General features: G+C 39.2%; 1 protein-coding gene across 1 annotated transcript in view; it reads left to right on the top strand.

Moving 5' to 3' along the window:
• The first annotated feature begins 389 nt into the window (after positions 1 to 389).
• Positions 390 to 25,593, top strand: part of LOC137259440 (ankyrin-1-like) — a 67,547-nt gene continuing 42,343 nt past the window's right edge. The window contains exon 1 of the mRNA XM_067797096.1: positions 390 to 2,356. Coding sequence (XP_067653197.1) covers positions 390 to 2,356 — 1,967 coding nt within the window. The remainder of the gene's footprint in view (positions 2,357 to 25,593) is intronic.

Below are 25,593 nucleotides of genomic sequence, written 5' to 3'. Positions count from 1 at the left end.
TGTCAGCAGCACTGTTTGGGAAGAAGGACGTGTTTTGTTTCCTTATGAAAATAGGAGCTGATATATCAAAAGAGAACGATCATTGTGAAAATATCCTCCATGTATCCTGTCAGGGAGGAAATGTAGATATAGTGAAATATGTCCTAAAACATAACGTTCTGTATATAAACAGTACAGATGACAAGGGCATTGCACCATTGTTGTTGGCAGCTGGTTATGGGATTAAAGTTGTGTTTCACTTTCTGATAGAGAGAGGAGCTGACACCTTAACAAAGGATAGTACAAACAGAAATATTCTTCACTGGGCCTGTCAAGGAGGAAGTGTGAATATTGTGAAATATATCCTGACACAAAACATTGTTGACATTAACGGCAACGATGAAAATAACATGACTCCATTGTTGTTAGCCGCATATCATGGGAAAAAAGATGTGTTTGGGTTATTGATAGAAAAAGGTGCGAATACTTTAGCAGTGAACCAGAAAAGTAGAAACAGTCTCCATCTTGCCTGCATTGGAGGACATGTGGACACAGTGAAGTATGTTCTGAACCAAACCAGTGTGGACATAAATAGTAAAGATTGTGAAGAAATGACTCCAGTGCTACTTGCAGCATATCATGGGAAAAGAGAACTATTTGATATTCTTGTCAAAAAGGGAGCTGATCTGTCAGTAACTGACGAGGATGGCGACAACATCCTTCATTGGGCTTGTCGAGGAGGAAATCTAAAGATAGTGACTTACATCCTGATGCAAAACATTGTGGAAATAAATGGTAAAGGGGATGAAGAAATGACACCAGTGATGCTTGCAGCATATCATGGGAAAACCGAAGCATTTGATATCCTTGTCCAAAAAGGAGCTGATCTGTCAGAAATTAACGACGATGGTGACAACATCCTTCATTCGGCTTGTCGAGGAGGAAATGTTAAGATAGTGACTTATATCCTGATGCAAAACATTGTGGATATAAACTCTAAAGGGGATGAAGAAATGACACCAGTAATGATTGCGGCATGTCTTGCAAAAAACGAAGCATTTGATATTCTCGTGAAAAAAGAAGCTGATCTGTCAGTAATTGACGGGGATGGAGACAATATCCTTCATTTGGCTTCTCGAGGAGGACATGTTAAGATAGTCAATTATATCCTGATGCAAAATATTGTGGATATAAATGCAAAAAACAATGATGGAGTGACACCAGTGATGATTGCAGCATGGTGTGCGAAAAGAGAAGTATTTGATAATCTGGTGAGGAAAGGAGCTGATCTGTCAGGATTTGAAAATGATGGTAAGAACATCCTTCATTTGGCCTGTGAGGGAGAAGATGTGGAGATAGTCAAGCGTATCCTCAGGTTACACATTGTGGATATAAACTGTAGATTTAATGATATGACACCACTACTGTTAGCGGTAAAATATCAGTCACGCAATGTGTTTCAGTTGCTACTGGAAAGCGGAGCGGATCCTTCTTTAGTAAATAGAGATGGTGACAACGCCCTTCATTTGGCCTGTATGCGAGGGGATGAGGAGATAGTGAAGCATGTCCTGAAGCTACACACTCTGGACATAAACTGTAGAGGATCGAAAGGGAGGACACCACTGCTGTTAGCAGCAAAGTGCAGCACATATGGCGTGTTTAAATTGCTACTAGAGGGTGGAGCGAATCTTTCAGCAGTAGATAATGATGGTAACAGCATCCTTCATTTCGCCTCTATGGGAGAAAATGAGGAAATAGTGAAGCATATCCTCAAGCTACACACTCTGGACACAAACTGTAGAGGATTTAAAGGGAAAACACCACTGCTGGTAGCAGCAGAGTACAGTACATATGGCGTGTTTAAATTGCTACTAGAGGGTGGAGCGAATTTTTCAGCAGTAGATAATGATGGTAACAGCATCCTTCATTTCGCCTGTATGGGAGAAGATGAGGAGATAGTGAAGCATATCCTCAAGTTACAGGTTGTTGATATAAACTGTAGAGGGTCGAAAGGGATGACACCACTGCTTTTAGCAGCAAGACAAAGTACATTCGGTGTGTTTGAATTGCTACTAGAGAGTGGAGCGAATCTTTCAGTAGTAGATAGTGATGGTAACAGCATCCTTCATTTCGCCTGTATGGGAGAAGATGAGGAGATAGTGAAGCATATCCTCAAGTTACAGGTTGTTGATATAAACTGTAGAGGGTCGAAAGGGATGACACCACTGCTGTTAGCAGCAAGACAAAGTACATTCAGTGTGTTTGAATTGCTACTAGAAGGTGAAGCGAATCTTTCAGTAGTAGATAGTGATGGTAACAGCATCCTTCATTTCGCCTGTATGGGGGAAGATGAGGAGATAGTGGAGCATATCCTCAAGTTACACGTTGTTGATATAAACTGTAGAGGGTCGAAAGGGATGACACCACTGCTTTTAGCAGCAAGACAAAGTACATTCGGTGTGTTTGAATTGCTACTAGAGAGTAGAGCCGATCCTTCAGTAGTGAATAGTGATGGTGAAAATGTCCTTCATATCGCCTGTACACACGGAGATGAAGACATGGTGAATTATGTACTGTCAAAGCGAATTGTAGATTTAACCACGAGGAATAATCATGGCTTAAATGCTAGCGAGGTAGCGAGTAAATGTGGGTACGTGTCTATAACAAAGCTACTATTACAAGCCTGCCAGTCAGAGCGTGAGTGAGGGACTACGAATGCCATATCAGTCATATCGTGCATATAAAAGCTATATAAAAACGCATAAAATGTTTGCCTGCATCAAGAACTTTTAGAAAAAAACATCGAAATGGATAGAATATCATAGGTGTATATTTAAACTTGTCCAGTAAAAAAAACAACTGATAGTTATTACAGTGGGAGTCAACCAGTGACGCAGAACGATATATTCTGCCGTGATGCATAAAAGAATGTTTCCGATAACAGGCAACAATACGTTCTATAAAAAAGTTGATGATTGCCAACAGTCTTCATATCACATTTAATACCGAAACTTCTTTCAAAACAGTGTGCCCAACAGTGTGTCTGTATAAGAAGAGCTTTGTTCAGTGTTTATGTCCAAATAACCAAGAACTGATTTCAGTCACCGAAATATTACACATGAACAGGTGAACAATTTGAAATCTATACAGGTAAATATAGTTTAAGGTAAATGGCAATAATTTAGGCGTCTTTCATTCTTCGATAGTTATTTGGTTCATGACAGCTTCCTTTGTTAGAGTAGAATGCCAACAGTAAAACTGCCAGGGAAAATGCCGCAATCTAGAATAGCTTTAAACAAGTTTACTATGAGCACGTTTGTATAAATCGGGTGGTGTTCCATCAATATATATGGATTTATCAGATTTCAACATTTTGATTGTATTTTCTATGTCCGTTCTTGAAACTGACGCAGACAAAAAGTCAGTATTGTCACAGTCCGTAATGTGTTTCCACTCCATGACTCAAGAAGCAGCAACAGCCTATTCTTCCCTTCGTGTTTGGCTATAGTAAACTTTTTGCATACGTAGACTCCTTCCAGGACGTCGGCAGCTTTTCGATGTTCACTGCATGGTGGTGCTGCTACTTCCAACCCCTTTGGCCCACCGTAGTTCCGTAATTGGCGCGGTATAATTTCCAAATTAAACCCTTGAGCGGGTTCTGATTCTCCTGATAGTAGCCGGTAAATACATTGATCATTCCTACACATGCTGTTCTTTGCTAAATTTCTAACGAGTTTTGTATATCGTAGGGCCCATCCAACACAGGCCTGATCATATAAATTTCCAATATTTTGGAGAAACTCGTGTATGATTAGGCATTCTGCAACCTCAAGTGGGAGGCGGCCCTGATGTTTGTAGTCTACGTCTATATTTTTTAATAAAACACATTGCTTTCTTCCAACGGGGTGATCAGTTGCACTAACATGTTAAGTTGTCTCAGGCTCCGAGCAGTTTGAGAGCATAACTAGCAGTTTTCCATTAAATGCGTGAAATTGGTTTTTTGGAAGAGGTGAACGAAATCAATTGTTTTGAAATTTGGTATCGTTCGTAGAATATGTATCCTGATCGCTCAAGGATTTGCTTCTCGCGGTCAGAGAGAAATACATGTGAAACACCTACATTTTTTCCACTTTAGAAGCGGCCCTTATTGGGGGTAGTGAGTGAGTGAGTTAATATTTAACGTCACATCGGCAGTATTGCAGCCATATCGTGACGAGAGCATTCTTAAAAAAGAATCTATGTATATGATAAAAAGCTGTCGACGAAGGACAGTAAAACAACTAGAATATCACAATACAAAATAAAACTCAGCGTGAAAAGTTAAAACTAATGTCCCTATTCAGACAATATAATATAAAAATAGGCTATATAGATCACCATCAACTGAAGGTAGATCACCATACTAGGGGCGATGGGGGCTTACAGCACTTCTACTACCTTTCATGGTCCTTAGCTGGATTTACACCATCCCCTCAGCTGCTGGTGATTGTATGTAAGATTAGCCACACATTGAAATGACAGAAATACTACGAATAAAAGAAATGGCAGATCAAATTTGACTTCAAATGTTTTTGGACTTACGTACCCTCTGAGGAGGACAATAATTATACAGTCTTTTAACCTCCCTCAAGGATACAGCCACTAACATACTAAGTTCCTAATTCAAACTTCCAAGCATAAAATATTTATCTATTTACAATTCATTCAGCAAATCTAATTCTTTTAAAACTGCAATAATTAAATGAGAGTTAACATTATGGCATGCTTGACTGTGGTTCTTTCATCACAAGGGATACAAAACGGAGGATCTTTTAATAGATAATCGTGAGTATACCTCGTATGGTCAATGCGATATCGTCGCATATTGACCTCCTCAAATCTGGACTGACAACCCAAGTAAGTATAACCGATATAATGTTTTACTGCATGTAATTTATTTATACCTACCTGGGTGTCCCACTTCTTCTGCATCAGATCACGGATAGAAGATCTTACTGTAGCTTTATAATCTGAGTATGGAAAAAGAAGTGGTGTCATAGATTGTTGAGTGCTGCCTTGGCAGCAAGATCGGCCGTTGTGTTACCAGACATGCCAACGTGACTATGTAACCAACAAAGGACGATGTCGCACTGACCAGTAGCAAGATTATTGCACAATTCAATAATTTCAATTAAAAGCGGATGTTTACAAGAAATATTTCTAATAGTCTGAAGGCAAGAGTGAGTGAGTTAATATTTAACGTCACATCGGCAATATCTCAGCCATATTGTGACGAGAACATTCAACAATGAAAAAGAGCATATATACATTATAAAAACCCGTCAACGAAGGATAGTAAAAAAACTAGAATATCACAATTTCAATTAAAACTAGCATGGAAAGTTAAAACTAACATCACTATTCGGACAATACAACATAAAATCAGGCGAGCGATTGACAACAACTGAAGGTAGATGACCATACTAGGGGCCATGGGGACTTACAGTACCTTTGCTACCTGCATGGACCCTAGATGGATTTACATCATCCACTCAGCTGTTAGCAATTTAGTCACATCTAGCCAAGAATTAAAAATACACATATACTACCATTAAAAACAGTTGAAGACTAAACCTACAGGAAATGTTTTGGGACTTACGTACCCTCTCAGGAGTACAATTATTGAACAATATTTTAACCCCCTTTGACTGTACAGCCACTAACAATTCACGTTACTAATCTAAACTACCATGAATTAAAATGCAACTACCTACAGAACATAATAATCAAAACTCAATGATGAAGTCAATTTCTTTTAAAAATCCAAGAATTAAATGAGAACGAACGGTGTTAGAAAAGCCCTTAATTGTCTTGACATTGAAATATTTATCCCTTGTGATGGATGATTCAACACAGTCAAGCAGAATATACTTGTCCGTGGTTCTCTCATCACAAGGGATGCAAAACGGAGGATCCTCACCTTTCAATAGGTATGAATGAGTATATCTAGTAAGGCCAATACGACATCGCCGTATGATCACCTCTTCAAATCTGGACTGACAACCCAAGTAGGAATAACCAATATACGATTTTATTACATGTAATTTATTGATGCCTACCTGGGTGTCCCACTTCTTCGGCATCAGATCACGGATATGAGATCTAATGTTAGCTTTATAATCAGTGTATGGAATAAGAAGTGGTGTTACAGATTTGTTGAGTGCTGCTTTGGCAGCAAGATCGGCCATTGCGTTACCAGAAATGCCCACATGGCTTGATAACCAACAAAAGACGATATCATATTGGCCTGTAGATTATTGTATAATTCAATAATTTCAATTAAAAGTGGATGTTTTCAAGAAATATGTTTAATAACCTGAAGGGAAGAAAGAGATTCGGAATATATTATATACTGTTTATGTGTAGGGTTTCTTTATATGTATTTGAGAGACGTTAGTGTGGCGTTAGCTTCTGCTGTAAAAGTAGAACTATAATCTGGTAATCTAGAAGATATTGTTCTGGATCCAATGACAGTGGCACAAGCCACTGCGCCCCATCCTTGGACCCATCTGTAAATAAGGATTTATGATTGCTATATTTCAATTAATGCTATGTTTCAATTAATGATATTCTTGTTACACTGTAATTCATCCGTTTCTGATTTTTTAAAATGTAGTTAATGTAGTTAATGTAAGGTCTACTTGGGGCCTAACCAACTGCCAAGGAGGAGAAAAAAGAACACGGGATGGAGCTATGTTTTGCAACTCAATGCCGGGCGAAGAAAAAAAGGGTTTCATTCTGCGCCCTAGAGGTGGTACAAGAGAAGACTTCTTGTCGTACAAATCCTCATACAGTGGATTGAACACACAGTTATATGCAGGGTTAGATTCATTAGAGTATAATTTAAAAATGTAGTGTAAGGATAATTTAATACGACGTTGTGTAAGAGATAGTTCAACATAGAGACTGTCAACAGGTGAAGTTCTGAAGGAACCAAGACAAAGTCTTAGACCTTGGTGATGGACAGAATCTAATAGTTTCAGGCTCCTTTTGCATATACGATGGAGCCATAATCAAGTTTAGAGGGGACCAGTGATCTATATAAGTGAAGGAGGATAGTCTGATAACCTCACCGCTTTGAATTAGAAATATCCTTTAATAAATCGAGTGTGTTCAAGCATTTGATTTTAGGGATTTAATACGGGGCAAAGAGGTCAAATGTGAATCGAAAATAAGTCCCAGGAACTTGGCCTTCTTGACCACTTTGATTGGAGTATCACGTAGAAATAGTTCTGGGTCTTTATGGGCTTTGTATTTACAACAGAAGTGTATGCAATTGGTTTTTGAGTTAGAAAATCTGAAGCCGTTTTCAAGACACCATTTATCTATTTTATCTAAACACAACTCAAGTCTTTGAAGGGCATTTAGAAGTGAAATGCATAAGAATGAAGATTTTATGGATATCAACTTCTTTATATGAGAACACAACGTTTCGGAGTTAATGCTTACTCCTTCATCGCTAAGGCATTTCAAAATCAAATTTAACACAAATATATTTTAAAAACTAAATTGATTGTTTATTTCTTTGTAAATGTTTGTAACGTTCTCAGGCAAGATATTCTTATACGATGCTGTATTAGCAGTATTCGACTTTATTGAAGACTTTAGTTGTAATACCTGCTAGTCATGTTTTTAGGTTAGGTTTTTCAAAATGCTAATTGCATTTTTCCCATGAATTTACTTTCACATACAACTGTGAGGCAGACTCTACGGAATGATGAGTCTGTAAGAGGAATGACCCTAAATCCACAACAGACGTAAGAATATGCTTTAATATGATTTAAATACAGTAACTGCAAGAGTTTCAATGCATTAAACCATTCAACAAGTAAAACTTCAGGTGTTTCTACAATAACCTCGACATGAATTTTTCTTCATTGTGCTGACAATAGTTTAGAATTGTATTTTTTCTGGTTGGAAACAGGACAGAATATGAGGACGCTAAGGCAGCTCTCCCTGTTATTCCGCACGCTGAGTTTCAAGGTATTGCAGTTCTGCTTAATGCTCTGTCGTATACGCATCAGTGTACAACAAAAAATGAGCACAACCCACTGTCATTTAATTAAGAATGCTCATTTCTTGAGCTCCAAACGTGACTTTTGTTGCACAGAAAAATTATGCACCTAAATGTGATGTTCATAGGCGATTTTGTTCAACCGCTTGAATCGTGTGCATGTGTTTGGTAACGACTTCTTGTTATAATTTTGTAATCACCCTATAATATACGTCAGTTTTGTTGAAACATAAAGTTTCTGTCAGGGTATTGTATTTTGTTTGTTGCAGTGGCTACGACAAGATTTTTCCAGACAAAAAAGGAAACCGTCTCAAGAAAGTGAGTGAGTGAGTTAACATTTAATGTCACATCGGCAGTATTGCAGCCATATCGTGACGAGAGCATTCTTAAAAAGGAATCTATGTATATCATAAAAACCTGTCAACGAAGGACAGTAAAACAACTAGAATATCACAATAAGAAATAAAACTAATATTCCTGTTGAGACAAAACAATATAAAAACAGGCTATATAGATCACCAGCAACTGAAGGTAGATCATACTAGGGGCCAGGGGGACTTACAGTACTTCTGCTACCTGCATGGTCCGTAGCTGGATCCCCTCATCCCCTCAGCTGCTGGTGATTGTATGCAAGATTAGCCACAAAATAAAACGACACATATTCTACGGCTAAGACAAAATGGAAGATCAAATTTGACTTCAAATGTTTTGGGACTTACGTACCCTCTCAGGAGGACAATAATGTTACAGTGCTTTAACCCCCCTCGAGGATACAGCCACTAACACTCTAAGTTACTAATTCAAACTTCCAAGCATAAAATATTTTTCTATTTACAATTCATTTAGCAAATCTAATTCTTTTAAAAATGCAATAATTAAATGAGAGCTAACAGAATTAAAAATATCGTTCAAAGGTCGTGAATTAAAATATTTATCCCTTGTGATGGAATATTCAACACAGTCAAGCAGGACATGCTTGACTGTGATTCTTTCATCACAAGGGATACAAAACGGAGGATCTTCACCTTTTAATAGTATACCTCGTATGGCCAATGCGACATCGTCGCATAATGACCTCCTCAAATCTGGACTGACAACCCAAGTAAGTATAACCGATATAAGGTTTTATTTCATGTAATTTATTTATACCTACACTTGAGTGTCCCACCTCTTCTGCATCAGATCACGGATATACGTTCTAATGCAAGCTTTGTAATCTGAATATGGAATAAGAAGTGGTGTTACAGATTTGTTGAGTGCTGCCTTGGCAGCAAGATCGGCCATCACATTCCCAGAAATACCTACGTGACTGGGTAACCAACAAAAGACGATGTCGTATTGGCCAGTAGCAAGAGTATTATACAGGTCCATAATTTCTATTAAAAGTGGATGTTTACCGGAAATATTTTTAATAGCTTGAAGGCAAGAAAGAGAGTCTGCATATATTATATACTATTTACCTTTCGGGTGTCTATATTTGTGGCCATTGTGTTCCCTGAAATGCCTACATGGCTGGGTAACCAACAGAAGACGATGTCGTATTGGCCAGTAGCAAGATTATTATACAATTCAATAATGTCAATTAAAAGTGGATGTGTACATGATAAATTTTTAATCACCTGAAGACAAGAAAGAGAGTCTGAATAGATTATATATTGTTTACGTTTTGGTGCCTTTGAATATATTTTAGAGCTGTTAATATGGCGTTAGCTTCTGCTGTAAAAATAGAACTATTATCTGGTAATCTAGAAGATATTGTTCTGGATCCAATGACAGTAGCACAAGCAACTGCACCACCGTCTTTGGACCCATCTGTAAATAAGGATTTGTAATTGTTATATTTATGTTTCAATTGATTATATTCTTGTTTATACTGTAATTCATTGGTTTCTGATTTTTTAAATGTAGTTAATGTTAGGTCAACCTGTGGCCTGACCAACTGCCAAGGGGGAGAGGAAAGAAGACGGAAAGGAGCTATATTGTTCAGCTCACTGCCAGCAGCAGCAATAAACGGCTTTATTCTGAGCCCAAGAGATGGAACAAGAGAAGACTTTTTGCTATACAATTCCTCATAAAGAGGATTGAAGACACAGTTATATGCAGGGTTAGATTCGTTAGAGTATAGTTTTGTGATATCTTGTAAAAATAATTTGACACGGCGTTGTGCAAGAGATGCTTCATCGGCCTCAACGCAAAGACTGTCAATAGGTGAAGTTCTGAAGGACCCAAGACAAAGTCTTAGACCTTGGTGATGGACAGGATCAAGAAGTTTAAGATTGCTTTTGCAGGCTCCACCATATACGATGGAGCCATAATCAAGTTTAGAACGAACGAGTGATCGATACAGGTGGAGAAGAGTAGCTTGATCCCCTCCCCATTTTGAATTTGAAACTACGTTCAACAAGTCAAGAGCTTTGAGGCATTCAGTTTTAAGTGATTTAATATGTTATAAAAACGTTAACTGTGAATCAAAGATTAGACCCAAGAATTTGGCTGCCTTCACAACTTTAATGGGCATCCCATCTAGAGACAGTTCAGGGTCTTTATGTGGTTTGTATTTACGACAAAAATGTATGCAGTTAGTTTTCGATTTAGAAAATTTAAAACCGTTTTCAAGACACCATTTATTAATCTTCTTTAAACACAACTACAATTGCCGTTCAATAGTATGCATATTTTTACCACGAGAAGAAATATCAAAATCATCCAGAAATAAGGATCCATCAATTGAATCGTTTAAAACTTTTGATAAACTGTTGATCTTGATGCTAAAAAGTGTGACTGACAAAATACTGCCTTGTGGAACACCCTGATCCTGACTGTAATGATCAGACAGGGTAGAACCCACACGGACCTGGAATTGTCTGTTATTTAAAAACTTGGCAATAAATTGAGGCAAACGACCTCGTAAACCGAAGTCATGTAAATCTCGTAAAATGCCATATTTCCAAGTAGTGTCATATGCTTTTTCAACATCAAAAAAGATAGACACAGCGTGTTGTTTGTTAATTAGTGCGTTTTTTACAAATAATTCTAAACGCACTAAGTCATCGACAGGACTTCTATTTTTCCGGAAACCACATTGTATCTCTGTGATAAGGTTATTAGTTTCCAAATACCAAACAAGTCGATTATTTATCATGCGTTCCATGGTCTTGCAAACACAGCTAGTTAACGAAATCGGCCGATAATTGGACGGATCCGTATGATCACGTCCAGGTTTAGGTATTGGTACTACTATGGCATCACGCCATGAAGAAGGAAATTTCCCGGAAGTGCAAATGTCATCAAATATATACAAGAGCGTCTCTAAACAGGATTCTGGTAAGTGCTTCAGGAGTTGATAATGTATGTTATCATCTCCTGTAGCGGTATCATGAGCTTGATCAAGAGCAGTATGGAGCTCATAAATAGAAAAAGTTTCATTGTAATCTTCCCCATTATCTGAGTTGAAATTAATAGTTTCCTTTTCTTGTTGTTTTTGATATTGCTGGAATTTAGGTAAATAATTTGAAGAGGAAGAGTGTTTAGCGAGGGTGTCGCCCAGTTTATTTGCGATATCTGATATATCAGTAAGTAACTGATCTCCATGTTTAAGATGATGGACAGTAGACTTAGTACCTTTGCCTTTAATTTTTTGGACCATGTTCCATACCTTGGACATGGGTGTCCGAGAATTTATTTTGGATACATAATTTTGCCAAGATTGGAGTTTGTTCTGTTTAAAGGTACGCCGTGCTTTAGCATTTAAAATTTTAGATTTATTTGAATTATGCACCATAGGATGGCGACGGAAGTAATGTTCTGCTTTTTTCCTTGCCTTCCTAGCTTGTTTACACTCATCGTTGAACCATGGTTTTCTTATGTGTGGAACTGCAGCGGACTTTGGTATACACTCATCAGCTATGGAATTCAGTTGATCAGAAAAGCATTTAATAGCATCGGGAACGTCAATAAAACCTCCAGGTTTAAGTTTTTCAGCACACAGTGTTTCATATAAAATCCAGTTAGCTTTTTTTAATTTTCGTCTTGATGATGGAGGAACATCGGATGGTGTTACAGCTTTTAATACAGTAGGAAAATGGTCACTTCCACAGAGGCCATCATGGACTGACCATTCGAATTCATTAAGTAGTTCTGAATTTGTCAATGGCAAGTCAAGAGCAGAATAGGTCCCTGCCCCAGGATGTAAATATGTGCTGGAACCATCATTATAAATACATAAATCATTGTCAGAACAAAAGTCCTCCAACAACTTACCTTTAGTGTTTGTAGTTACACTACCCCAGAGTGGGTTGTGCCCATTTAAATCTCCCATTATAATACAGGGCTTCGGGAGCTAATCATATAGAGCTTGAAGATCAGTTCTGGCAAACGTCGAAGACGGAGAAATATAAAGAGAGCATAGCGTAAACGCTACATGTAACGTAATTCTCACGGCAACAGCCTGCATATTAGTATTAAGTGAAACAAGGCTTTGAATAAAGTTTTGTTTGACTAGAATGGATGATCCTCCAGTGGCCCGATCACCCGGAGGTGAAAAACAATGATATGCATTAAACTGACGAAGTTTAAATGTATCTGTTTGTTTTAAATATGTCTCTTGGAGACATATCGCTGAAGGTATAAAATCTTGGACTAATAGCTGTAATTCATGTAAATTAGTCCTTAATCCTCTGCAGTTCCACTGTACAATATTACTGGAATAAACTATCTTTTGGGGGGATTTATTGGGGATCTACCCCGCACTCTTTTGGAGGGCGACAAGCCATGTGCCCTAGAATGGACGTTTTCAGAAACGTCCATGTCTTCAAGAGACCCGTATTTATTGAACATTTGAATTTTGTTCTGTGACCCTTTAGGAGCTCTGCCACTTTGTTGTTTTGAAGCATCGATTTTGGCTTCGATTTATTTTTCACCGTTTGTTGACTATGAGCTGTGGATTGAGACTTTGAGTGTGACTGAGATGATGATTTGTGATCAGAAGAAGACTGTGAGGTACTAGGAAGTGATTCATCAGTCTGTGATGATATAGCTGGTTACAAAAGCTGTGGAGAATCGCAATTTACCCAAGTCAAGGTAGTTTGGCAGCCTGTGGTTGATGTAGTGTTAGATTTAGATCCCGATGATGTTTTTGCTACTGTAGCATAAGTTTGTGGAAGATCAGATCTCTTTTTATCATTTTTTTGGCCTCGGAAAAAGAGATATTTTGAGTAAATTTGATTTTATTGATTTCCATTTGCTCTTTCTAAATAGGACATTGCTTACAAAATGAAGAATGGTCGCCTGAGCAATTGGTGCATTTTTTATAATCACTGTCACAATCTTCTGTTGTGTGTGTCTTCTCGCCACAGTGAGCACACACAACAGACAATGTGCAAGTATTCACGCCATGTCCATATTTCTGGCATTTAAAACACCTGAGCAGGTTGGGGATGTAGGTATCAACTTGTATGTTACAATAGCCTGCCTTCACTGATTTAGGAGCATTTGGACATGAAAAAGTGAGTGAGTGAGTGAGTTAATACTTAACGTCACATTGGCAATATTTCAGCCATATCGTGACGAGAACATTTTGATACTGAAATGAAATATGTATACATTATAAAATCCTGTCGTCAAAGGACAGTAAAACTACTAGAGCATCACATTTACAATTAAAACTAGTTTGGAGAGTTAAAACAATTACCACTATTCGGACAATACAACATAAAATACGGGCTGCAGATCGCCAACGACTGAAGGTAGATCACCATACTAGGGGCTATGGGGACTTACAGTACCTTTGCTACCTGCGTGGACCCCAGATGGATTTACACCATCCCCTCAGCCGTTGGCGATTATACTGAAAGTTAGCCATTATTAAAAACAACAAATATACTACGATTAAAAGTTTGGTCGTACTAAATTTACATAGAATGTTTTGGACTTACGTACCCTCTCAGGAGGACAATAATTTTACAATACTTCAACCCCCCCCCCCCCCCCCCTCGAGGGCACAGCCACTAACAATCTCAGTTATTAATCTAGACTACCAATAATAATTTTTTTTATCTATTTACAATTCTGATAACAAATCTAATTCTTTTAAGAAGGCAATAATTAAATGAGAGCTGGTATGAGTAAAAATATCCTGCATAGTTCGTGAGTTAAAATACTGATCCCTTGTGATGGAATACTCTACACAGTCAAGCAGGATATGCTTGACTGTGATTCTTTCATCACAAGGGATGCAGAACGGAGGATCCTCACCTTTCAAAAGGTATTCATGAGTATATCGTGTATGGCCAATACGACATCGCCTCATAATGACCTCCTCAAATCTGGACTGACAACTCAAGTGGGTATAACCAATATAAGGTTTTATTGCATGTAATTTATTCATACCCACTTGGGTGTCCCACCTCTTTTGCATCAGGTCTCGGATGTACGATCTGATTGTAGCTTTATAATCAGAGTATGGGATAAGAAGTGGAGTCACGGGTTTCTTGAGTGCTGCCTTGGCAGCAAGATCAGCCATTGTATTGCCAGAAATGCCTACATGGCTTGGTAACCAACAAATGACGATGTCGTATTGGCCAGTAGCAAGATTATTAATTAATTCAATTATTTCTATTAAAAGTGGATGTTTACAAGAAATATTTTTGATGGCCTGAAGGCAAGAAAGAGAGTCGGAAAAGATAATATATTGGTTATGTTTAGGGTGTCTTTGAATATATTTGAGAGCTGTTAATATGGCGTTCGCTTCTGCAGTAAAAATAGAGCTGTTATTTGGAATTCGAGAAGATATTGTTCTTGATCCAATGACAGTGGCACAAGCTACTGCACCACCGTCTTTGGAACCATCTGTAAATAAGGGTTTGTAATTGCTATAATTAATTTTTAATTGATTATATTCTTGTTTATATTGTAATTCATTAGTTTCTGATTTTTTAAATGAAGTTAATGTTAGGTCGACTTGAGGTCTAACCAACTGCCAAGGAGGAGAAGAAAGAAGACGGGATGGAGCTATGTTTTCCAGCTCAATGCCGGCCGAAGAAAGAAATGGTTTAATTCTATGTCCTAGGGGCGGGACAAGAAAAGACTTTTTGTTGTATAAATCCTCATAAAGGGGATTGAAAACACAGTTATAGGCAGGGTTAGATTCGTTAGAGTATAATTTAGTAATGTACTGTAAAGCTAACTTTATACGGCGCTGCTCAAGAGATGGTTCATCAGGCTCAACGTAGAGACTTTCAACGGGAGAAGTTCTAAAGGACCCAAGACAAAGTCTTAGACCTTGGTGGTGGATAGAGTCTAGAAGTGTTAAGTTGCTTTCACAAGCTCCACCTTATATGATGGATCCGTAATCTAGTTTCGAACGGATAAGTGATCTATATAAGTTAAGCAGGGTAGTTTGATCTCCTCTCCATTTAGAATTTGAAACAACCTTTAACAAATCTAGTGCCTCCAGACAGTTGGCCTTAAGGGATTTAATATGCGTCAAAAACGTCAAGTGGGAGTCGAAAATAAGACCCAAAAACTTGGCCTCCTTTACAACTTTGATAAGTGTATTGTTTAAATACAGTTCAGGGTCTTTATGCGGTTTGTATTTGCGGCAAAAATGTATGCAGTTAGTTTTGGACTTTGAAAATTTAAAGCCATTTTCTAAACACCATTTATTTATTTTGTTTAAACATAACTGCAGTTGCCGTTCAATGGTATGCATATTTTTACCACGACAAGAAATATTAAAATCATCCACAAAAAGTGATCCATCAACTGAATCGTTTAAAACCTTGGATAAACTATTGATCTTAATGCTAAACAATGTGACAGACAATATACTACCCTGCGGAACACCTTGATCCTGACTATAATGGTCAGACAGGGTAGAACCCACTCGAACTTGAAACTGTCTGTCATTTAAAAAGTTCGATATAAACTGAGGCAAACGGCCTCGTAATCCAAAATCATGTAAATCTTTTAAAATCCCATGTTTCCATGTTGTGTCATATGCTTTTTCTAAATCGAAAAAGATTGACACTGCGTGTTGTTTATTAATTATGGCATTCTTAACAAAAGACTCCAAACGCACCAAATGATCGATAGTACTTCTGTTTTTACGGAAACCACACTGTATATCTGTTATTAGGTTATTGGTTTCCAAGTACCAAACAAGTCGATTATTTATCATGTGCTCCATGGTCTTGCAAACGCAGCTAGTTAGTGAAATGGGCCTATAATTGGAAGGATCAGTATGATCACGTCCAGGTTTGGGAATGGGAACAAATATAGCATCTCGCCAAGACGAGGGAAAGTTTCCAGACGTCCAAATATCATCAAAAATGTTTAAGAGCGTTTCTAAACATGATTCTGGTAAGTGCTTCAGGAGTTGATAATGCACGTTATCAGCTCCTGTAGCAGTATCATGAGCCTGGTCAAGAGCAGTACGAAGCTCATGGATCGAAAATACTTCATTGTAATCTTCCCCATTATCTGAAGTGAAATTGATAGGTGTCCTTTCTTGTTGGTTTTTATACTTTTGAAACCGGGGTACATAATTCGACGAGGAAGAGTGTCTGGCCAAAGTTTCTCCAAGTTTATTTGCAATGTCAGATTTACTAGTTAATATTTGGTCTCCGTCTTTAAGATGTTTAATGCTAGATTGTGAGCCCTTGCCCTTGATTCTCTGGATCATGTTCCATACTTTTGATATCGGCGTACGCGAATTGATTTTCAACACATAGTTTCGCCAAGATTGACGTTTATTTTGTTTGAAGATACCTCGTGCTTTTGCATTTAATATTTTGAATTTGTTCAAATTATGGACCATAGGGTGGCGACGGAAATAATGCTCAGCCTTTTTCCGTGCCTTCCTAGCCTGTTTGCAGTCGTTGTTGAACCATGGTTTTCGTATGTGTGGAATCGTAGAGGACTTTGGAATGCAGTCATCGGCTAATTTGTTCAGTTCATCAGAAAAGAGTTGGACGGGGTCAGGAACTCCCATAAACAGTTCAGGCTTCAATCTGTTGGATGAAAGTGATTCAAACAAAAGCCAGTCAGCTTTGGTAAAGTTCCTTCGTGACAAAGGAGGGACGTCAGATGGACATATAGCTTTAAGAATAGTTGGAAAATGGTCACTTCCACACAAGTCATCATGGACTGACCATTCAAACTCACCCAGCAGAGTAGAGTCAGTAATTGATAAGTCAAGGGAAGAATATGTTCCTGTACCAGGATGTAAATAAGTGTTGGAATCATCATTAAAGAGACAGATATTGTTGGCAGAAAGAAAATGTTCTAGTATGTTACCTTTGCTGTTTGTATGTGTACCTCCCCACAAGGGATTGTGTCCATTCATATCGCCCATGATGATACAGGGCTTAGGAAGTTGGTCATAAAGTGCCTGCAGATCGCCAGGCTGCACAGAAAAGGAAGGAGGAAGATAGAGAGAGCACAATGTAAAAACAATGTGCATCGTTACACGGACAGCAACGGCTTGAAGATGGGTATTTAGAGGAACAGGACTGTGAATGGTGGCCTGTCTCACTAATATTGAAGAACCTCCAGTTGCTTTCGGCCCAGGAGGAGAAAAGCAGTGATATGGAGTATACTGTCGTATATCGATGTGATCGTTTTCTTTAAAATATGTTTCTTGTAAACAAAATGCCGATGGCTTAAAATCTTGTATAAGTAAATGTATATCATTAAAATTGTTCTTCAGTCCCCTACAATTCCATTGAATAATAGTATTGGAAGTGTTCATGGAGGCTTAACTGGAGATCGTGATTGGGAGGAGTGTTCACTCCTATGAATTGGTTGTGAAGGAGGAACGTCTATCTCCAGAGGTTCATTCGAGTTATGAACCTCAACAGATGCAAGAACTTGAGTGGGCGTCTCCACGTTAGTGAGCGCCTTTCGTCTTTTCTGTACTTTCTTTTTCTCTTTTCTAGTTAAAGTTGCATCATCGGTATGTGTACTTTCCATGGAGTGAGATGGTACATCACGAGTAGGATTGTCTGTTTGTGAAGTGGTTGATTTCATATTACTTTTCTGAGATATGTCAGAGGGTTGGTGCAGTACAGTCTGGTCATCCTTGACCCAGGAGATGTCGGTCTGACATGACACGGAGACTGTCTTACAAACTCGAGTGGAGGATGCAATTGCTGCGGAATATGTTTTTACATATGTTTGAGCAGGAGATGGTACTAGTTTTTTTTTTTGCTTCTTGGTAGGTTATGTTGTTTGTGTGCTTAATTCTTAAGATTTGGGCTTCAAATTCAAACGATGGACAGGATTTAGAAGACGCCATGTGATCACCATTGCAGTTAGCACATTTGAGGTCATTTGTGCACTCAGAGCTATCATGGGCTCCAGTGCAACGGCAGCATACTACCATCTTGCTACGGCAGAACTTAGCACCATGACCACACTTTTGACACTTAAAACATCGGAGTGGATTTGGTACATAAACCTCCAACCCGATGTTGAAATATCCAGCCTTTAGTGATTTAGGTATTACAGGTTGAGAAAAAGTGAAAAGATAGGTGTTGGTTCTAACAAAGACACCATCTTGTGCTTTTCTGGAAAAACGTTTTACATGTGTGACTCCTTGAGATTTTAATTCAACAGCAATTTCCTCCTCGCTCATATCAGAAAGACAGCGAGCAACATCTCTCGCAATGCCTCTGCTCGTGTTCAGTGTCTTGTGCACTGAAACAACAACGGGAGTATTAACAAATTGTTGTAAACCCAACAGATTGACTGATTGTTGTTTCCTCAAACACTCCACTAGTAAGGCACCAGTCCGTAGTCGTGTGACATTCTTAACATCTCCACAGACACCTCTAATGCCCAGTGAGATAGCAAACGGGTTTAGTTTTAAAGGACTTCTGTCAACTGATGCAATTGTGATAAACCGTGGCCAAGAATCAGAAATATCTGGAGCTACCTCCTCATCAGACGAGAGCACATCTACATGTCTGCGTTTAGTTGCTTTGCAGGAACCAGGTGAATTGTATTGAGACATGGTATAACATACGAATTCAGCACCCCTGCTCCCCACCCACCATGGAGTGTCAACAAGGACGGTGTCAATTTGCACCGGATCTCCAGGATGCTAACACCAGGGATACAGGGGTGGTATACTCCAGTAAATATGACATGAATAGCTATATTTGTCCAAAAGATTAGTTGTCAGGCTGGTTCGGCCCATAACAATAATCCAAAGACATATAGAATTCAGCAGTCAACATCACCAGATTGGCCCATGAGCCACCGCCTTCTGGCATAAAATCTGACTTTGAACAAGACCCAAGACCCAACAGTACAGTGAAAATGTGCAAAAATAATCCCCATGCACAGGGCCTGGCGTGACCAGCCAATTGATAGAACCGGGCCCATTCTACCACCCGTCTAGGTGAAGTCAGGGCCAAAGTGGTGTGTTGAGCAATAGGAACACTGGTCCTGCTCCTATGCCCTCAACCACCAGGATCCCCTTCTCCACCGACACAGGGCCGCAACCCACGGCAAACGGGTTGGTGGACCAAATATGCCCCGGGTCCACAACGGGGGGTTGGCGAGCACTTAGCGTTACCCAGCACCCACCACAAGGAGGTGGCTCGCCACGGGTGCCGACATGAAAAAGTAAACAGATAGGTATTAGTTTGAAATGTTTCATTGTTTTTTTCGGGTTGAAAAGCGCTTCATATACAGTACACCTTGATCTTTCATTTCTGATCCTATGTCAATTTCGGACATATCAGCAAACAATCGATCACGATCTCTGATGATACCTTTACTAGTATTCAAGGTCTTGTGAGCAGAGACCGTGACCGGAATGCCCACGAAAGATTTCATGTTCATCAGGTTCGTTGCTTATTGCTTTTTCCCGCATTCGACTAGCAGGGCACCCGAACGCAAGCGTCTAATGTTTTTCACCTCTCCAGCAACACCTTGAATACCCTTGGATACAGCAAAGGGGTTCAACTTTAACGGTGTCTTGTCAGGAGTCTCAATAACAACGAAACGCGGCCAATATTCAATCGATGCAGACGGTCTATGGTCAGTATCAACAGGGTCAATATCAAGTGGACGTTTTGTTTTTTTGGTTGGGGTTTCATACGCCATAGTTAGTGTAATATGGTTCATCATCCGAGCTCCCCACCCACCACGGAGTATCACAAGGACAATGCTAAAGCAAGCTTGCCTCCAGCTTGCAGCACCAAGGATACCCGGATGATATACTCCAGTAGAAGAATTACGAAGAATTAATCCACCAGATTGGCCCATGAGCCACCGCCTTCTGGGATAAGACTCTAGGCAAAATTCAGAACTTCAAATACATTCCAAAACCCGAAAAGTCGATGAATAATTCGGCCAAGACCGAAATTAAAAGTACAAATAAAATTTGTGCAACGACATACATATATAATCCATACACAGGGCTTGGCATGACCAGCCAATTGGTTGAATCGGGCCAATTCAACCACCCGTCTAGGTGAAGTAAGGGCCAAAGTGGTGTGTCGGGCAAATGGAAAGCAGTTAAAAAGCCCAAATGCCCTCAACCACCAGGTTCCCGTCCACCACCGACACGGGACGCAACCCACGGCAAACAGGTTGCCCAATTAAGTCGCCTAGCAATGCGGTGCTGTGGACACATTCTGTCCCGGGTCCACACGGGAGAAGAGCACTTAGCATTACCCAGCACCCACCACCAGGAGGTGGCTCTTCATGGGTGCCTCTCAAGAAAGAACAAACAACCAAAACAAACACAATGATGTCATGAGAAAATAGTCCAGAAAAACTACAGTAAGTAAGCATGAAAACCAATTTAACTAGCTTTCGGGAATCAAGAATTAGATGAAACTAAGACAACACCTGTGTTCTAATGCACTAAATACACAAGTATCAATTGTATTTTGTTTGTAGCAGTGGCTATGACAAGATGTTTGCAGACAAAAAAGGAAACCGTCTCAAGAAAGAAAAACAACCAAAACATGAGAAAATGTTCCAGAAAAACTGCAGTAAGTAAACATGAAAACCAATTTAACTAGCTTTCGGGAATCAAGAATTCGATGAATCTGTTTTAAGAGGATGCATTATGTAACTTGGTTTACCACCAACAAGGAAGAAGGCATGTTAATTGATGAATCTTAACTGAGATTAGGCCTTTAGTGAATCACTCACGTTTTTTTTCTTTATAGGTTGAATTGGCATTTCTATTTTTTATGTGTGTTCTAATTCAAGCTTTGTAATCTGAATATGGAATAAGAAGTGGTGTCACAGATTTGTTGAGTGCTGCTTTTGCAGCAAGATCGGCCATCACATTTCCAGAAATACCTGGACACCCGTGGCGAGCCACCTCCTCGTGATGGGTGCTGGGTAATGCTAAGAGCTCGCCAACACCCCCGTTGTGGACCCGGGGGGATATTTGGTCCACCAACCCGTTTGCCGTGGGTTGCGGCCCTGTGTCGGTGGGGGACGGGAGTCTGGGGGTTGAGGGCACTGGGGGCCTGTAATTGTGTTCCCTTTGCTCAACACACCCCTTCGACCCTTACTTCACCTAGACGGGAGGTTGAATGGGCCCGGTTCAACCAACCGGCTGGTCATGCCAAGCCCTGTGCATAGACTATAAGTTTATTTATCATTGCACAAGTATGATTTGGAACTGATTTTGATTGATTTTGGTCTTGGCTTTAATATCTAAAACATGTTTGATGTTGAATTATGTTGCTTTGAACTTTGCCTAGAGTCTTATGCCAGAAGGCGATTGCTCATGGGCCAATCTGCTAGACTAATTATTTCTAATTCTTCTACTGGAATATATCATCCGGGTATCCTTGGTGCTGCAAGTTGGAGACACACTTGTTTATAGCATTGTCCTTGTGATACTCCGTGGTGGATGGGGAGCTCGGATGATGAACCTTCTACACTAACTATGGAATACAAAACCCCCCAAAAACGAAGCAAACGTCAACTGGACAGTGATGATGATGACCAACGACCTTCTAACTCAACTGAATACTGGTCACGATTTTTAGTTCTTGAGACACTTGACAAGTCATCTTTAAAATTAAACCCGTTTGCAGTGTCAAAAGGTATACACGGTATTGCAGGTGAAGTCCCAAACATCAAACGACTGCGATCAGGCTCTTTGCTCATCGAATGCAGCAGGAAACAACAAACAACAAATTTGATGTAAACACAGCTTTTGGTTGGAATACCGATTTCGGTATCTCCACATAGAACTTTGAACACTAGCAAAGGAATTGTCAGAGACCGGGATCAACTATTTGCCGATATGAGTGAATTAGATATAGCCACAGAAATGAAAGAACAAGGAGTGATTTTTGTGAAACGATTCACAACCCGAAAAAACTCAGAAACTAAACCAACAAACACCTACCTATTCCATTTTTCTTCTCCAACTGCTCCAAAAGCAATTAAAGCAGGATATTGTCATCTCAATGTCGATACTTATATTCCTAACCCGTTGAGATGTTTCAAATGCCAAAGGTATGGTCATGGTGTTACGAACTGCACAAATGCTATTACATGCGCTCACTGCAGCGAAAAAACTCATGTTACTGAAGACTGTGACAGCAACTTTTAAAAATGCACCAACTGCTCTGGAACACATTCATCTTTTTCAAAAGAATGTCCGATCTGGAAACAACAAATGGAAATTAATAAAATCAAATTCACAAGGAATCTTAGTTTTGCTGATGCAAAGAAAATTGTTGTTCACACATCAGAACCAAACGAGTCCTATGCTTCAGTTGCGGGAACATCAACAAATCAAACTGTAACTTTAACAGTGTCCACTTCATCAACGAAATGCCAAACTGATTTCACATGGGTTGACACTGTTGCACCCGAAATCTACAGTCCTGACCTGTCAACGCAAACTGTTGTATCTACATCAACAACTGTTAGAGAAGAAGTTCAGTCTCGGCCATCTTCCCAGGAACAATCATCATCACAGTCCATTTCCAAGCCTTCAACTGGGAATAATGGGAAGCAACTACCAAAACAAAAAATCAAACCAATAAATGAGTACCATTAGGTCAGAACCTCAAACCGGCAGAAGATACAATCCAAATGTGTAATAAGTTTGGATCTCTTGAAGATATGGATGTTTCTGACAACATCCTGTGTAGAGCTCGTAGCTTGTCACCCACAAAAAGAGAAGGGGTAGATCCCCAATCACTCCCCCATAGAAACAGTTTCTCCATGTATTGTCCAGTGGAATTGTAGAGGACTAAAAACCAACTTGAATGAATTACAGCTGTTGACTCAGGATTTACAGCCATCAGCTTTCTGCTTAGAGGAAACTTACCTGAAGCAGGCAGACAATTTTAACTTACGTCAGTTCATTGGGTATCATTCTCTTTCTCCTCCAGGTGATAGGGCCACAGGAGGATCTTCAATCCTTGTAAATCAGAATGTTATACCTTTTTCAACACTTCAACTGTCTGATTTGCAAGCTCTCTATGACCAACTTCCAAAACCCTGTATAATAATGGGTGATCTCAATGGTCATAATCCACTGTGGGGTGGTACAAATATAAACACTAAAGGTAAAACACTGGAAGATTTTATTTTCAATACTGATTTGTGTATATGTAATGATGATTCGATCACATATCTGCATCCTGCAACCGGCACCTACTCTTCTCTGGATCTGTCTCTTGCAGACTCTAATCTATTTAATGAATCTGAATGGTCAGTCCACGATGACCTTTATGTGACCATTGTCCTACTATACTAAAATCTGTCACTCCATCTGCTGTTCCTTCATCATCAAGGCGCAATTTTAAGAAAGCTAACTGGGCTTTATATGAAACACTGTGTGATGAAAAACTTAAACCTGAACGTTTTATTGACGTTCCCGATGTTATTAAGTGCTTTTCTGTTGAATTGAACTCCGTAGCTGATGAGTGTATTCCAAAGTCCTCTGCAGTTCCACATATTCGAAAACCATGGTTCAACGATGAATGCAAACAAGCTAGGAAGGCAAGGAAAAAAACAGAACATTATTTCCGTCGCCATCCTATGGTGCATAATTTAAATAAATTTAAACTTTTACTTTTACTTTTAAACAGAACAAACGCCAATCTTGGCAAAATTATGTATCTAAAATAAATTCTCGGACACCCATGTCCAAGGTATGGAATATGGTCCAGAAAATTAAAGGTAAAGGTACTAAATCTACTATCCATCATCTTAAACATGGAGATCAATTATTTACTGATAAATCAGATATTGCAATACACTGGGCGAAACTCTCGCTATACATTCTTCCTCTTCTAATTATATACCGAAAATTTCAGCAGTATCAAAAGCAACAAGTAAACAAAACTATTAATTTCAATTCAGATAATGGGGAAGATTATAATGAAACGTTTTCCATTCATGAACTCCATACTGCTCTTGATCAAGCTCATGACACTGCTACTGGAGCTGATAACATACATCATCAACTCCTGAAGCATTTACCAGAATCCTGTTTAGAGACGTTCTTGTCAATTTTTGATGATATTTGGACTTCCGGGAAATTTCATAGTAGTACCAATACCTAAACCTGGACCTGATCACACGGATCCGTCCAATTATCGTCCGATTTCACTAACTAGCTGTGTTTGCAAGACCATGGAACGCATGATAAATAATCGACTTGTTTGGTACTTGGAAACAAATAACCTTATCACAGATATACAATGTGGTTTCCGTAAAAATAGAAGTACTGTCGATGACTTAGTGCGTTTAGAATCATTTGTTAAAAACGCACTAATTATTAAACAACATGCTGTGTCTATTTTTTTTTATCTTGTAAAGGCTTATGAAACAACCTGGAAGTATGGCATTTTGAGAGATTTACATGATTTCGGTTTGCGAGGTCGTTTGCCGCAATTCATAGCCAACTGACAGACAATTTCAAGTCCGCGTGGGTTCTACCCTGTCTGATCATTACAATCAGGATCAGGGTGTTCCACAAGGCAGTATTTTGTCAGTCACACTTTTTAGTATCAAGATAAATAGTTTGTCAAAAGTTTTAAGCGATTCATTTGATGGATCTTTATTTGTGGATGATTTTAATATTTCTTGTCGTGGTAAAAATATGCATACTATTGAACGGCAACTTTTTGACTTGCATTTAACGTTTCTACCACACATCAAATCCCTCAAAACTAAATGCCTGAAGGCACTTGACTTGTTGAAAGTCGTTTCGAATTCTAAGTGGGGAGGGGATCAAGTTGCCCTCCTGCAGCTCTATCGATCACTGATCCGGTCAAAACGTGATTATGGCTCCATTGTATATGGTGGAGCCTGTAAAAGCAACCTAAAACTTTTAGATTCTGTTCACCACCAAGGTCTAAGACTTTGTCTTGGCTCATTTCGAACTGCACCTGTTGACAGCCTGTACGTTGAGGCTGATGAGCCATCTCTTGAGCAGCGACGTGTAAAACTAGCTTTACAGTATGTAACAAAATTATATTCCAGTGAGTCAAACCCTGCATATTACTGTGTTTTCAGTTCTCTGTATGAGGATGTATACAAGAAGAAATCTTCTCTTG

The sequence above is a fragment of the Haliotis asinina genome, chromosome 13, assembly GCF_037392515.1.
Source record: "Haliotis asinina isolate JCU_RB_2024 chromosome 13, JCU_Hal_asi_v2, whole genome shotgun sequence".
Lineage (NCBI taxonomy): Eukaryota > Metazoa > Mollusca > Gastropoda > Lepetellida > Haliotidae > Haliotis > Haliotis asinina.
The sequence above is the reverse complement of the archived record's forward strand: the minus strand, read 5'-3'. Positions and strand labels throughout refer to the sequence as shown.